This window comes from Falco rusticolus, chromosome 10, assembly GCF_015220075.1.
Source record: "Falco rusticolus isolate bFalRus1 chromosome 10, bFalRus1.pri, whole genome shotgun sequence".
NCBI classification, from domain to species: Eukaryota; Metazoa; Chordata; class Aves; order Falconiformes; family Falconidae; genus Falco; species Falco rusticolus.
The window spans coordinates 29,904,435-29,920,245 of NC_051196.1; the positions used below are offsets into that span (position 1 = coordinate 29,904,435).

Here is a 15,811-nt window from a genome sequence, read left to right on the forward strand (position 1 = left end):
AATCCTAACAAGTCAGAGAAAGAAAAGTTACTTTCTTAAAGTCTCCTAGTGCTAAAGCGTTGGGTTTTTTGGGTTTGTTGTGGTGTGTGTCTGTCCCCAAAAGTTTGATTTTTACACCCATACATTTAGCAGAAGGCATCTGATTCCCTGAGTAAGACCGCAAGGATTTTTAACGCTGCTCAGCAAATAGGAACACACTGTTTTACAGTTTTCAGCTTGTTCTGCAGCACTACTTTCTGTTGCGGATGGATGATGAGATTCAAATAGAAAAAGAAACCCATATATCTCTCTCTCAAATGGTGCCATATCTACATGAAAGTGGTGGTCATCCAGTTTACTAGTAATGAAGACCAAAGACAGTTTACAAATACTACTGGAGAACAGGAAATGAGATGACCTCAGAAATTTTGGTGAGTGCTCAAAATAAGTATTAAAAACTAGGTAGAGATGGCTACACAGAGACAATTCGATCAAAAGCAAAACATTCACCAACATCAGAGGTCTTGTAGCACTAGATGTCACTGAAAACAGAAAATCTGAGTTTTTAAAGAGCTCCAGACTTCTCATATTTACTTATCAAGCTCCTTACAAATTCAACAACTTAACTTGGAACCTTACAATACCTCCTAAAAACCACTGTGCAACGAGTAATAGGGGAAGCAGGAGACTGTACACTCTGAGATTTATCATCAATTCATATTTGCTACATTGTTAACATGGTATTAGAATTTGCATGCAATGGGAAAAGATAGGCTGTATTCAAGAATATGCACACACATAACCCTTTGCAAGTTCATTAGAAACTTAAAACTACAAAAATATCCTTCTAGAACTTACAAAGGAAAATATCATACATTTTTTCACATCACTGCTATTGTCCTTTGGATGCCCTAATGTCAAGTTTGTTGTTGCTGGCATTGCATTCCAAAATAAACACTTACGTCAACTTGGACTGCTAAAACATTAAAGGGTTTCAATGAGAAAGAGACAGGCCTTTATGCTAGTGATTTTGATCTACCCTGTATCTTCCAAATCCCCCAAGAGTAGTGCAAATGTGCCAGTTAAGGAAGTCACCCACCGAAGACAGCCAGAATACACCTCTTGGTTGCTATTATGGATGCTACTTGTGTTCTCCAAGCAGATTAGTTTTCATTTGCGATGTTTGAACTCATTAGGTTTCTAACTTAGGAGTCAATGTTTCTCACTACCATTTTAGGAATCCAACCACTTCGCTGTAATGCTCTTGGGTAGACAGCTGTGTTGGAACAACTATCCATTTCTCCTTTCAGGAGGGAGGCTGTTTCTCTGAGCAATTTTTTTAGGCTCTTGTAGGAATGCTTTTGTCTTCCCTGGTCTCTAGAGGCAAGGGAAGAAAGTTTTAGATTAGTTCCCCTACCCCATCATTAGCACTACAGAAAAAATAATTGTCATTGGAAGCTGACATCATTCAGAGCCAGGGAAGCCAAGCTGGGAAATCATGCATTTCCTTCACCTTTTTGATGAGAAAGTCTTTCTAAATACAAAAGCACTTCTAGATTAATTGTCAATGGCCTATTTTCCATAATGACACAGAACCAGAAATAAAAGGATTATTACTTAGGAATCAGAACTTCTGGAGTTTGCCTAGTTTTCATTTTCTTGACATGAGTGGGTCTGAAAGTTTCTTACCATCATGAAAAACAGAAGTGAAACCAGGATTTTATGAAAACAGGATTCACTTGCAAGCATCATCATCTACACCCAACGCTGACTAAAACTGAACTCAGATCTTATCTACTGTAATTTAGAGGGCAGAGTAAGCAAGCTATTGGTGTTAACAGAAGCAAATAGGAACTAAAATAGTTTTCCTGAGACTTAACTCTTATCTCAAGTTAAACTGGTTTATAATGCCGTTAGAAAGTACAGTCAGTTAAAGCAGTTTTAGATGCCAGCTTGCCATATGTTATGTTAAAATTAGACTGATTCTTTCTAAAAAAGCAACAAATTTATGCATGAAGTATGTCTATTCGGTACACACAGATTTTGAGGAATGCTTTTGCTCATCCAGTAATCATTGCAAAAAGTACCAAGTAAACCTTATTAGAAAAAAGAAACTAGTTCAGAATGTCATTTTGAAGTTAACCTTGACAATACCTCATAGAACTGTAAATACTTTACACAAATTAACTCCACCAGCATTGTTTTCAAAATTTTTATTAGTTCAGTTATTGCACAGTCTGCAGAAGTACAGTTAACTGCAATGATTTTTAGATTTCAGGACATAATTTATAGGAATTTTTACAAGATCTGTACAATGATGGTATCTCAAGGATCAACAGGAAAGTATTTTGAATGCAAATAACAGCATGCAAGAAATTCTTGTATAATGGAGAAAGGCAACTTTCTTAGAGGGCAAGAAAGGGGGAATACGTATGCTAGACATGCTATATGTCCATAACTTACAGAAAACAACATTACTTCATTCCAGTGCTCATGCCTCTTCCTCTAAGGAAGGTTTCAGCTTGAATTTGTACAAGTCATAGACAAGCTTTTAGTGTAACACAGCCCAGATGCCACCTGAAGTGTTCTGTTGTGTCTATATATTCATACTGTTAGTTTGATATAGAAAGTAATGGACTGGTTGCACTAAAAACGTTCATATTACCTAGTTTGTCACACCTATATTGTGTGATAAATACACATTAATATAATTTTTAGAAGCAATAACATGGGTACCATTGAGAACTAGAGACATTATAAGCTGGCTAAAAATAGTAAATTGAATTCCTAGCTTAGTCAGCTTGGCAGAAACAGCTGTGTTCACTGTAACCTTTAATTATTTTGCATATTATAGGAGTTCCAAAGGTTATTTCCCTCTCAGAAACCTACTAAATTAGCCTTCACAGCACAATACTGTTACCATATCAAATTCAACAGCAACAGATTATTCAGACTTTAGAGACTTACCACTATTTTTTTCTGTAATGTTTCATTTATAAAGGCATATATTCTTATTTGATAAGGTAAAGGCAATCTCCTCTCTATCTGGAGCATTCAGAAGAGCCTGTCTTAAAAGGAAAAGAAAAGGTCCAGTTCATAGCTGCTTGCTTATGAACATGTACTTGTTGTTTAAAGAGCTCTGAACTCTAGTTTCAGTAATCAATGCACAAAAATGTTCACATAGCTCCTGTATCTATTCAGCAGCAAAACATGAAACAGACTTGAACACACTTCTCAAACACAACACACCAGAACTGCCACGAAGGTTTTTTGTGAGCCCTCTGTGTTTTAAAAACAGTAACCTGGAGGCTGGTATTTTGGCACCCTTTTTGTTCAGATGATGGAAGATGCATTAGCAACCAAAAGTAATTTTTTTGCCAAACTGTACATTTAATACTGTGTAACTTGGCCACACAGCCCAAGCTTCTGCTGCATAATCTTCTGAATACACGACATTACACAGGTGAGACTTTCAAAATGCTGACTGTCCCATCAACAGTTAAAATATTACTGAATTTACATGGCATAAATAGTGGCAAGCCAATGTTGAACTTGTTTGAATATGAATTAAAGGTCAGATTTTAAAATTAAAACATAGGTGGCTCTACACATACCAGATTCTTACTCTGCAGAAACAGGTATAGCAGTGATGAAGAATGAAAGATGAGGAGCAACATGCATTATCACAGTGCATTTAAAATTGTCATTCACAAAATAAGTCATATTCAAGCCATCATGTTGTTGCTTTATATGTATTATGTCAGTTATTTTATTAATATTTTTATAAACAGGAAAGGTAAGAGAATAATTTCTTGAAACATATTTCTATTGGTGAAAGCTTATTTTTATATCTGCTTTTTCTAGAGACAACTATGAAAAACTACTGTAGCACAAAAATCTGTGTTAAACCTTCAAAAGAATAAGCAAAGAAATACCAGTAAATGTTTAATACAGAATCATAGAACGGTTTGGGTTGCAAGGGACCCTAAAGATCACCGGGTTCCAACCCCTAGCCATGGGCAGGGACACCTTCCACTAGACCAGTTGCTCCCAGCCCCATCCAGCCTGGCCTTGAGCACTTCCAGGGATGGGGCAGCCACAGCTGCTCTGGGCAGCCTATGCCAGGGTCTCACCACCCTCACAGTGAAGAACTTCTTCCTGATATCTAACCTAAATCTACCCTCTTTCAGTTTAAACCCATTCCCCCTTGTCCTATCACTACAAGCCTGTAAACTCTGTTCATTACTCTGAAACACTGAGCAACCGCAGCCAGAGTTTAAAGTGATTATTTTTTCTTTCATGGCTAAGGGGTGTCACTGTATAAATAATTTCATTCGTGTTGGGTACTCCAATAATCTAAAAGCTAAAATTTCTAATATATTTGCAAATGTTAAGGGAATAAAGTCATCTATGATTACAGCATGGCACATACTCACACCATGTCAGTATTATTTTTGTATTCAGAATACTATGGGACAGCCAACAGCCATATTTCCAACTTTCTACCAATACCATATAAATTCTCAGTTATGAGCTTGTATTTAGAGGAAGTACTGAAACACACAAGAAAGGAAGTGGCAGGAATTGTTAAATAGGAAGTTGTGAACTCTGCATTACCTATTTAAAAAAAAAAAAAAAAGAAAAAGAAAAAAGATATCTACATCTTATTTAGTGGTAAACTTCATTTCCTTGAAGATGTTTGTACCATATGTTGTTTTACTGGATTTCTTCAGATGCAGTTTTCAAGTTAAAAGTGTGAGGGGGGCTACTAGATTTATTTAGCATCAAGAAACCCTGTTCATTCAAAATGAACCATATGTTACAAACAGTACCAGCTCCATAATGTGAGTGGTTTTCCCTTCTGCATTCTGTTTCTTCCCTACAAATTAGGGTATAATACAAAATCCCAGCAAGTTCTAATCTATGACATGAAAATGCTTCGCACTGTTGGCCATTAGTAACAACACAGGCAATGGAACTAAAGTTTCATTCTGCCAAAGCATACTCATTACACTATTACCAAAAGCTTTTTACCATTTCTAACATAATGAGATTCAAGTTTAAAGAGAATGTACAATTAACAGGATTGCACAAACCATGTTCATGTCCCTGCATGCAGAGAAAGGCCAAACTCAAGCTTTGCTCCTACAGCAAACAGTCATGCTTTTAGTAGTTATGTTTTTCAGCATACTACCCAAATGCTTATTTGGGAACTTTAAGTAGCTCTAACTGCTTAACTAACATTTTCAGAAAGAAGTTACAAATATCCTTTCTTAAACTAATTTAGAGAAAGACTTTTGGACTGAAATTTGGAGAAACACACCAGATTACAAATTCACATGAACAGTTTGTTTCAGCTGGGATCTATTTAATGTGGCTGTTGCTGTTACAATGACAATTGCCCACTTCACTGTACTTAAAATATTCAAATTTGGAAAGGAAAATTTTAGTGATGATTAAAAGCATACTGAATTAATTGAATGGTGCAACCTACAGGTTGCCAAGCTACTGCAATGCACACAAAAACCTTCTGAGAACAAACAGTACTGCTGAAAGCAGATGTTAGATAAAGCAGAATTAGGATACTCCTGTTTTCCCACATGACTGTCTAATCATGTTTTTAGGAAACTAAGCTAAGCTAGTTTAATATTAAAGCTTACAGTTTTCTAAACCTGAGATGATCAGGTCACAATCTATGGACCAAATACAGTTTTGGGGATAAGTCAAACACTGATGCCATTTCCCCTACTCCCCCAAATGCAAGCTTACACATTTGTTTACCTGACTATATGACTGTCAGGTCATGTAAGGGCTGAACAGGCCATGTGACAAATGCATCAACGTTGGTTGATGACGAGGACAGAACAGACTGTCCAGACTTCACATGGCTCCAGGACAGAGTGGCTGGGCACCTCTGGTTTACACCAAGGTTTAACAGAAAAAGTTGCACTTAAAAGCTGGATGTTTATGCAATTACTTCCAGAGTGGTAAATGTTTTCAGAAAAAAAAAAAAAGGCAATACTTTTTTGGAAAGAGAAACTTAACCCTTAAATGCTGACAGCAGAGATGTAACATTTACTGAACTGCCATTCATAGAAGTTAAGCTGCTTGGATCTGAGGTAGGTTTCTGATCACTTGCTTTACTAGCTGCCCTTAACACACAAATAATGCATATTAAGTCTTTAGTCACTGTGGATATCAACACTGCATTTTACTTATCATAAGCATAATTTCTAGTGTGTGTTAGCATTTAGTTCTCACACAGGAAAGGTGAATAAAAGCATGTCTTCAGAAAAGACAATGTGTAAGAAAATCTGCCCATGGCCAACAAGCCTTAGAACTTCCTGTGGAAAATACAACAACCCCTCCCTTAACCCAAAAGCAACCATACCTTAAACGTTAACATTTATTCTACAGGTTATTATTTCTCCAAGTTGCAAAGCAATACTTTAAGACACTGACAGAACCAATCCTGTGTTACTAGAGACTGTTTTAACTGTCATTGCAGTGAGAGAGAGCCTTCACCTCCAGCTGTGCAGGTCATCTTCTCCCATCTGAAAACAACTCAAGAGTTTAAGAAACAAATGTCAGTGTTAAATAGGAGCATCACATAATCAAGATAAGCTTTCACAGACATCCTAACAGCACAGATTAGCACTCTGCACTCCAGTACATGAAAAAGACTGCAGAACTGGACAAGCTAGGCCTTCAAAGGACTATTTAATCCTCCCCAGCCTAATGAAAAAATGATTTGTGAGTGAAAGTTGCATGGATCAAACCAGATAAACAGTTTTGCCACTTCATCCATCTACTAAGACTGCTAGTTTAAAACAATTCACTCTGAGAACAGCAATTGATTGAGCAAAGCCAAGCAACTACCATAACTTCTACCTCTATGATGACAGCATCCTCTCTGGAAATGCATGACTCCTATTACCTCCTAAACTCTTCCACAGCCCAGGCACAGCAGTCTGTACCTAGAGCCCCGCAGCTCCACTAGGCTCTTGCTCATCATGTTCCACCTCCTGCCAGCCGAAGCCAGTTACCAGTCTTGACTAAGCATGCTTTAAAATTTGGTGGCTGTCTCGAACCCTCATTTGCAGTCTTAACACACACCTAAAACACTTGCAGAAAATAAAATAAAAAGTATAAATTGCAGTAACCTCCAAACATTTTTAAAAAACCCCTTCACTCCATCACATCCCTTTCCATTCCTCTGCCCCCCCAAAAGACCGTTACACTAAAGGCTTCTGAGCTCTGATCCACAAATAAAGGTTATCAACTATTAGAATCACACAAAAATGCCTCCTCTTACACAAAAAGTGCTGACAACAAAGCATTTTTACGATAAGATTGCATTATTTTTCTCCAAGTATTCCAAGATAGAATTTTGCATGTAAAGAGGTAGTTTTGTAAGGAGAACACATTGTTAGCAAAGACTTTTAGCACAAGCAAACCCCAAAGACGTAGACATTATTACATGAAAACAATAAATGTTTGAGTGTTTGCTCCTAACTAAGTAGCAATATTAACTTATTTAGCTACTTTTAAAAGACAATAAGCACACAACAGTTTTACCACCCAAAATCCTCTCTTCATGTGGTAGAGAATTTAGCAAACAGCAAATAAGGAATTTCCTGCTGTCAGTCAGTCAAGAAAAGTAGCCTGTACACTGGATTGTGCAAGGCAAAGCCTAGCATAATGGACTTGGCTCCTAAAGGAGGTTCTGAACAGTAAGCTTTACACAAATTCTAAACAAGAAATCAATGACAAGTAAAACTTGTCAGTAGTTTCCATGAAGTCTTTCTGTTCTGCCTGCTTCTTGACAACTTTAAAAAGACTTGTAAGATTAGACCTCTCCACTAACGCTCTCATGTCGGCTAATAAATCCAGTAACTTAGCAGCTGTAAAGATTTTACATATTTTCAACCTCCTGTTCCGATCTTTCACCTCTAGTGAAAACAAGACGAGTCTGACAGACACAGAACAAACAAGCTCCAGAACCTGGGGGTACCCCTCGAAAACGGGGCTGTTCCTGAGCCTGCCTCCACAGAGGACAGCTGACTGCCACGGGGTTTTGAACCGCTGCCGAGACGTCCCCTTTCCCCAAGCCAAAACTACCCGTGCTCACCACCTGCTTCCACCTCTGCTTGCCTCTACCAACCAGACCCAGCCTGCCACATGGTCTTTCATAGTTTAGCTGTCTGTTAATAGGTGTCAGTTATCAGAGTGATTATCACCGAAAAACTGAAAGCAATTGCTATCTAAAGGGAAATTATTAATGAGCCATCTATGTATTTATTGCTCACTTGCAAATCAAAAAACCAACCCCCCCAACTCAATATTGCATTTTTCAGTTCACTACCAATTCAAGCACAGCTAAGAGTGGAATATGCAAGGATAAAAAGAATGGGTTTGTTGGTTCACAACACGCATTGTCCTTCACATATTTACTATAGTAGTTTTGAAACAGTACAAGGGCAGATCTGCTCTGGTCATGAAACACTTCAGGCCAGTTCCGAGAAGATACCAATACTGGGAACGAAAACATTGTGCAAGTTAAAACAAGATTCTTGTTCAAGTCATCCCACAGACACTGCTGGGCACTGTGCAGTTCTAGGTAGCAGCTGTGAGTTAAAGTAAAAATTCTCCCTTGTCAGAAGTTTAGGAAACAAGCAACAATGTTGCTTACCAATGTAAACTGTAATGGGAATAAACAAACACGTTTTCTAGAGTTGTGTAGCTGTCTACTCCCCCATCCTCTGCTGGTTAACCCCCTCATTTTTCTTCCATTTCTGGAAATATTCAGAAAATTTCTAAAATGCGTGTATATGTATTTTGGCTGTTTAATAAGCCATGTAGTATTTTTCCAGTTCTTGCTCCAATGACCCACCCTCTCCTCCTTTCCAAAAGAAGTTCCTTTTACTTAAACCTCTTGCTCATGTCAGAGTTCTGTTTTTCCAGTAGAAACCATCTTTAATCATTTATGCCTGCACAATCCAGAGCAGGGATGTACAATTCTACACAAGGACGGCAGAGGTTTAGTCCTACTTCAAGCAGCTACAACAACTGTACAGAAGACAGCAGAAAAAATAGGCCCTACACAGTATAATTGGAACTGAGATCTTCTGAACCAGCATGGGTTATTTTTCCTGTCATAAAAAGGAAGTATACTCTTCCTTAGTTGAAGATGCATTTTTTAAATAGATTTCACATTTTACTTCCTGTGATCACATTGAAAGGTCACACTGTTTATGCTACTGTAACCTGTTACTGTGGGATTAGAAATGATGTAAACAAGCAATTCTTATTCAGATGTGCACAAGGGAAGAAGGTTATGAGAACATTCCTCTTTATGTGTAGAACACTTGTTCTTGTTCCAAATAAATATAAAGAATCTGAGAAACAGAGTGTCTTTTGTAGAACAGCTCACAGCATCAAGTACTTGATGAATCAAGCACTTCACAAAAGAAGGAAAAAATTCTGGGAACTTGAGATACCAGAAAAAGCACCTGAAAGATCACAAATAGAACAGCTACTTTAAGTTCAAAATACTACTATTTAATAGCATTTTTGATAAGCAATTATTTTATTTTTATTTACAAAAAGCATAGCGAGCTTTCTGCCCAGAGGGGACAGTTTCCTCTCTGCCTGGAGCAAGATCCGAGTAGCTCCACACTCACCACTGGTACAGCATGGAAGTTTTTCTGTAATTGCATACACTGGCAGAATGCAAAACCTGCATTGTTGCTGCTTTATTTTCTATTTCTACTGATATAGAAACTGTTTTAGCCTTCTTCTAAGCCTAAGAAAAAGATTCAACAGTCTCTGAACAGCACAAGTAAATCTTCCTCATCATTATCTCTTCACACCTCATTGCTGAAGGTGACTTTTTACCCTTTAACCCACATGTTCCCAAAGCATCCACAACAACCAAGAGCTGAGACAACTATGGAACTACTTAAAGGCCTGGATGCTAACATAGATGGAAACAAGATGCCCTATATACAAAGCAGAAATCCAGTTTCAATTCCCAACAATGGAAACAGGCCTCTATGCAGGTATCGGTATGCTACTTAAGTAAATTCAATAAGAGATTAATGCTGAATTCAGTGGAAAGTTTTTTTTTTTCTCTCTACTTTTAGTCTCATGAAGGATATGCCCAACTAGGAAGCAGGACTGTCCAAATATTTTTTCATTCCAGCGGTTAACAAATCAGCAACTAAATAAGGTACATGTTCAGGATCAGTGATACCAAAAAATTCTGCTTAAAAGTATAGTAAAATTTATCATGCCAAGAAGGACAGGTAGGAGACAAGCAAGAGAGTATATGTTAAGAACAAAAGCCACCAGAAAAAAATAAATTTAACACACACACACCATCTGGGAGGAATCACATCTGCCTTGGTGTTGATGATAAATATTTTGAGTTGAAAAATACAGAGTCACTACACAGTGAAAAACACAGATCTCTCAAGTAAGCTGGCTGTCCTTATGTTGTTTCCAGAAGTACATGCCCTTTACCAACTCCCTACTCCCCCCTCCATGCAAACCCAGTAACTTATGGAAACAATGTGTTTATCAGTCCATATTCTGGGACAAGTATTGTTCAAGGTGAAAGCATACGGAAACAGAACCTACAGAATTAGAAATAAGAAAAAAAAAATAAAAATGTTTCTGGTAAGTTTCATGTTATGCTAGCTCCTTTTCCTTCCCAATAAGGACATCAGGTTTTTCACTGCTGTTTTATTAAAGTTTTTTCTTATATGTAGAAAGCACAAACCCAATTTGGAAGTAGATCAGCTATCACTATTAGCAGAATCACATGAATTTCCAAGAATCACTTTTATCACTTTTTCTTAGTATAATGACAGGCAAGCTGTTGAATCTTAGCTGTATTTTGCGTGGGCGAGAGAAAAAGCACATCTAAATTCACAGGGTTTGGTAGAAATGAATTGGCATTTGTACTACATGATCTACAAAGCAAACACACAAAGGCATTCTGATGCTGTATCATAGTGCCTCTCCCAGCCAAACCAGCAAGGGCATGTCTACTGGCACCAGAAAGATAAACAAAAAAAAATGTTTCTTGTGCAAATCAACATGAAACAAGTTGACCAATGACTAAAAGAAATTAAAAATATCTCAATGGTAAGTGCTGTAAATAGCAAAGCTTACAGATCATATCAAGTTTGTATTATTAATTATGAACATTACAGAGAACCTGCTTCTACATTTTCATAAACTGGCTTCTTTTAGGAAAAAATGCACACATTGCTCACTAGGGCTGCTTTTCTCTGACAACAATGCTGTACACATGTTTACAGAGGTTCAGATACATTCTAGTCTAATAATTCTGTATAGTCTAATATTTTAAAAGCAACAAATTTTTAAATTTATGTAATTCTGTCAAATGTCTCAACACTGACAGCACTTCAGATCAGCACTGAAGATGATACAAAATCTTAGGCAATTCTTTAGTGTTTGTCTTCTATCTCAGTTTATACTAACCTTTTTCCGAATCAGTATTACAGAAATAAGCAGAACAAAGTAAACTTTAATATGGAATCCTATATTCAGGAACATTCTAACTACTCCAGCTAAGGGGTTGGGTTTTTTTTGTTTGTTTCTGTGTTGTTTTGTTGGGATTTTTTTTTTTTGTTAATCTGTTAGGTTTATGGCACAATATTCAGTTTTCAAGTATTTATCAATTTGCTGTTAATAAGGCTCCTACTCAATTTACATTTGAAAAACTTTCACCCTATGCAGAGAACTTATCCGCTGCCCGACAACATGCCTCTGTTAGAAAAGAAGAGAACAAAATTGCAAGAAGGACTATGGTCACAGGAGAAAATCCTCCAATGATGCTGTATTGCCTGAATCATTACAGGAGCTGACCTTTCTGTCACACAGTGCTAACCTAATTGGCAGATACTTAAAAAAACCCCAAACACACAAAACCCAAAACCCTAACAGAAAACTACTCAATGTAGTATTGGTAGCAGAATACTAATACTGTAATGCAAGTTTTTGGTTCCTTCCCTTCTGTGTTACAAAAGGCATGAAAGTAATTTTGCGTTTAAGAAAAAAAAAAAAAAAAGCAGCTCTCCAACACTTCACTGAATATAAATCTAATTTTGCATATGGGGAGCCTAAAGAAAAAACTGGTTTATCTGACTATGGGAAAACAAATTCAGTGGCATTATCTGGTTGCTGAAACAACCCATCCAATTCTTACATTCACTGCAGTACAACAGATAGCATGACTTTAAGCTTTTATCTGGTTTTACATACTTTTTTTTCTTTATTTGTTTGTAAACTCCTTCCTCCTCCATTTTCTTTTTAATTAAAGATGTCCACTTTAATCATACATGAATTCTGAATTTTAAGGAATCAGTATCCTCAGATGATGAGGCTAAATTCACAACCCAAATAGATTATGTCACACTAGTGACACTGGTCTAAAACCTGATAATTTGCATGCTTACAAGAAAGTAGCAGTGATATTTCAGTGCAAACCAGTTTAGAAACTCTCAGCTAAAGACAATCCTTGGAGAAGGTCGATTTGCAAAGCATGTATTACAAGAAAAATTTCATTTTAATGTTTAGTTAACTATAGAATGAACTGTTAATTCAAACCTACCCAGAATATTTAGAAAGTTATTTTTGTTTCAAAAATACTTGGTCTACCGCTACCATATTTTATTGTCTACTTACAAGGGCTATTTCCATGTAACATGATTTGGCGCATGGCCAACACTGCATTCTCCTTAACTGTCAAGTGTCCCTCTATATATGTACCCTTACAGCAGACAGAGAAAGGAAGAAGAGTAACATGTGGAAGAACACACTAAAACCATAAAAACTTTCTGAAGGTGCTCAGAAGCAGCTGTAGTATTGTCTGCACATTGTACAATTTCTAGATTTTAAGCAAATTATATCCCCTTAACAGTAAACTATAACAGGCTCCACTTTTCAATGTTCTACTTATAGCAATGCTATCACAGAAGATTTGGATTCAAGTACTTAGGTTTTTAAATTCTGAAAAACAAACAAAACTAAGTGGCTCGGTAGCTCCGTATAATGGGACTTGCACAATCTCACATCTGCCATCAGCAGACACAATTTGCCTTGATCTGAACGAGTCAGTAGTATAACTGATGCAGCAGTGCCCTGAAACAGTCTCAATAGCACAAAACATACTATCACTTTGCAGTTGAAATCAGAAACTGGTTTTCACAGAGAGGATACTGACTTTGCAAGCCACAGACACTTAGCTACTTCATTGTTGTTAGCCTCTCCCACCATTGTATCAAGATTCAGTGGTTGTATAGCACTGGAAAACATGGAATATCTTTAGCTGTATTGAAGGAAAAAAAGGAGACTTCCTGCAACTATCAGTTCTAAACTAGCTTTCCATAACCAGAGCCAATTAAGCTAAGCCTCGAATGAATCAACATAGCATGAATTAAGCAGTGGCAAGGCATGCATGCAGAGACCTGTATTTTCAAGTAGCGAGAACTGGCAGAATAAAGCACAAAGATGCATTTGTAGTAAGTCATGCTCGTGCCACAATTTATCTGCTGCAGAGAAGTTTGAAGTTTTTTAGCACCAGAGCAAAAGAATAACCCAAATGCTTACAGACCACAGCAGCACAAAGTCTGAACTCTCTCTGCAGCTTATAAATCGAAAACACTAGTAGAACTTCCTGTTCATTTACTTTAAATACACAACACAAACACACTATTGTAAGTCTACAGGGTCAACCATTTCACAGTTTACTTTCAAAATTAAAACTCTAGATATTTTACAAATATTTTTCCAGAGACAGTGAATGCATAACAAACTTCCCATGCCTTCTCTCTCTTGACAGAGAGATATCCAAAATGACCACAACAGCCTTCTATCTTCCTCCCATCATCTGGGTAAAGCTCATTACCTTTCTTAATTTGTAGTATTTTAGTTTAGCTTAGAGAGGTTTTGGGAAAAAAGTAATATTCATGTTAGTATTAGTTTAAAACAGCCTCAAAATTAATAAAGAAATTGTAACAGTTATGTGCCTCTTACAGGCTTCAAACCAAACTGTAACTACACTTCACTGTTCCAGTGCACACACAGCAGTATAGTTCTGTTTTCAGTATACTAACTTCTGAACATATTTGAAAATCTAGACTATACCCTTTTCTTTCTTATTTTATATTCTACTGACTATAAAAATCAGGAAGAGTGCACAATTTAGTTTAATCTTGCTATGTCACATGGGAAACTTGGTATGAGCTGTCCCCACAGAGGTTTCTGTAAAACCAAGCATCAGCTCTGCCTCCATCCGTATTGTATGGGATCCCAGGTTGAATGGCAGATCAGTAAATAAGTAAGAGGTATCTTTATCATTACTGATAAGTACATTAAAGTTCGTATCATTAGCCAACATATCTAGTTTATATAAACACAAGAAGCAACTCTACCTGTACTCGAGGGTTGTGTTTTTAAGATAATATCTCATTCTATCACCATGCATAAGAAGTTAGAAACTAAAATACCTCCTAAAATTCTGAAAGACTACTGCATATAAAATCGCTATGAAAATCTGATATTGCACTCACTGTGAGCAACTGAAAATTCTATTTTCCTTTGATATTCTGGAAAAAACGTATGTAACTCTTTCTCCCTTGCCCTAACAGCAAACCTAAACTGTGCTTTTCTTAGCTTTGGGCTATTGCTTTTTGTTGTGACATCTCTAGAGTGAATACTTTTAATTCCTATTGATACTTTTAATAATATTAATGTAAGGTGTGTATCATTCACTTACCCTTAAGCATTTGTTTTCTGTTGCATACTTTTACCACAGTTATCACATTGCAAAGCTCACATTTAATCTGCTATCCATTTAACTTACTGTTTTATGGAAGAGGACTTCAATTTGAATGGGCATTTGTTATGCTTAGCTCAGGTCTCATTTTATTAGTTACCTTTTAAATAAGTTTCTCTGCAACACAAGCGATGGCCAAAACCAGACCAGTTCTTTTTATCTGTTGGTCTCTAAACATTTACAGGATCTCATGGCTCACAGTTCTTGTAGCAAGTAAATCTAGAGGAAAGTATGGGACAGTACTGGGTATTTAAAAGACAGGACGAAAACCAATAAAAACAAAATACAGAGAACTTCATCAGTGTTCACCCTGTTTTGACCAGCTGTAGCAGAAAGTAGTTCCACTGCACATGCAGTGCTCAAGATGTGAGTGTCACAAAATCGTCTTCACCTTGAAATGTTTTTGTCTCTATCGTGTGATGATTTACGCTTTAAAAAAATAATACAAAAAAAATCTAAATTTTATTCTTTCACAACTACACTATTATCACAGCTGAACATAGCTTCCCCTTGTCCCCCGAAAAAAAGAAGCCTGGACAATTTTAACCCTTCAAAGTCATGTGGCACCCAGACAAGTCTCCTTGTAGCCACCCTTCCAGTTAGCTTCACCTCCCTGTAGTGTTCACAATTCCTCCCCTAGATGCCGTGCAGTTCTGTATCACTAGATAATAGATGTAGCCAAGAAACAAGAGGAAGTGACTGTTAGTAAATCGCATTATGCTTTGCTCGGAATACTGGTGAATATTTTGGATTTTAGCAGTTAGAATAACACATAGACACTAGAAGCCTGTAGTACAATCAACTGGCAGGAAGACTTTTCTCTGCACCAATAACATATATTATTCTTCTTACTCCATTCTTCAGGCAAAGATTGGTATTTGTAGGAAAACTGCATCGTTGATGTCACAGCGCAGACATCAAAAGCACGGACTATAGTGAAGCACATCGTTCTTCCAGATGTAC

General features: G+C 37.0%; 1 protein-coding gene and 1 long non-coding RNA gene across 3 annotated transcripts in view; one reads left to right on the forward strand and one right to left on the reverse strand.

Moving 5' to 3' along the window:
- The window catches only part of PTPN1 (protein tyrosine phosphatase non-receptor type 1), a 45,940-nt gene that overhangs the window by 28,140 nt on the left and 1,989 nt on the right, over positions 1–15,811 (reverse strand). Inside the window, exon 2 of one of the 2 annotated variants that reach the window (XM_037401597.1) lies at positions 2,947–3,047. The exons of the other annotated variant lie outside the window; for it this stretch is intronic. Within the exon in view, the coding sequence (XP_037257494.1) occupies positions 2,947–3,033 (87 nt within the window). The 5' untranslated portion in view covers positions 3,034–3,047. The remainder of the gene's footprint in view (positions 1–2,946; positions 3,048–15,811) is intronic. 2 annotated transcript variants of the gene reach the window in all.
- On the forward strand, positions 4,139–12,064 carry LOC119154261. Its single transcript, XR_005106413.1, has 2 exons — positions 4,139–11,130; positions 11,749–12,064. It is a non-coding gene; the product is annotated as an uncharacterized LOC119154261 (long non-coding RNA).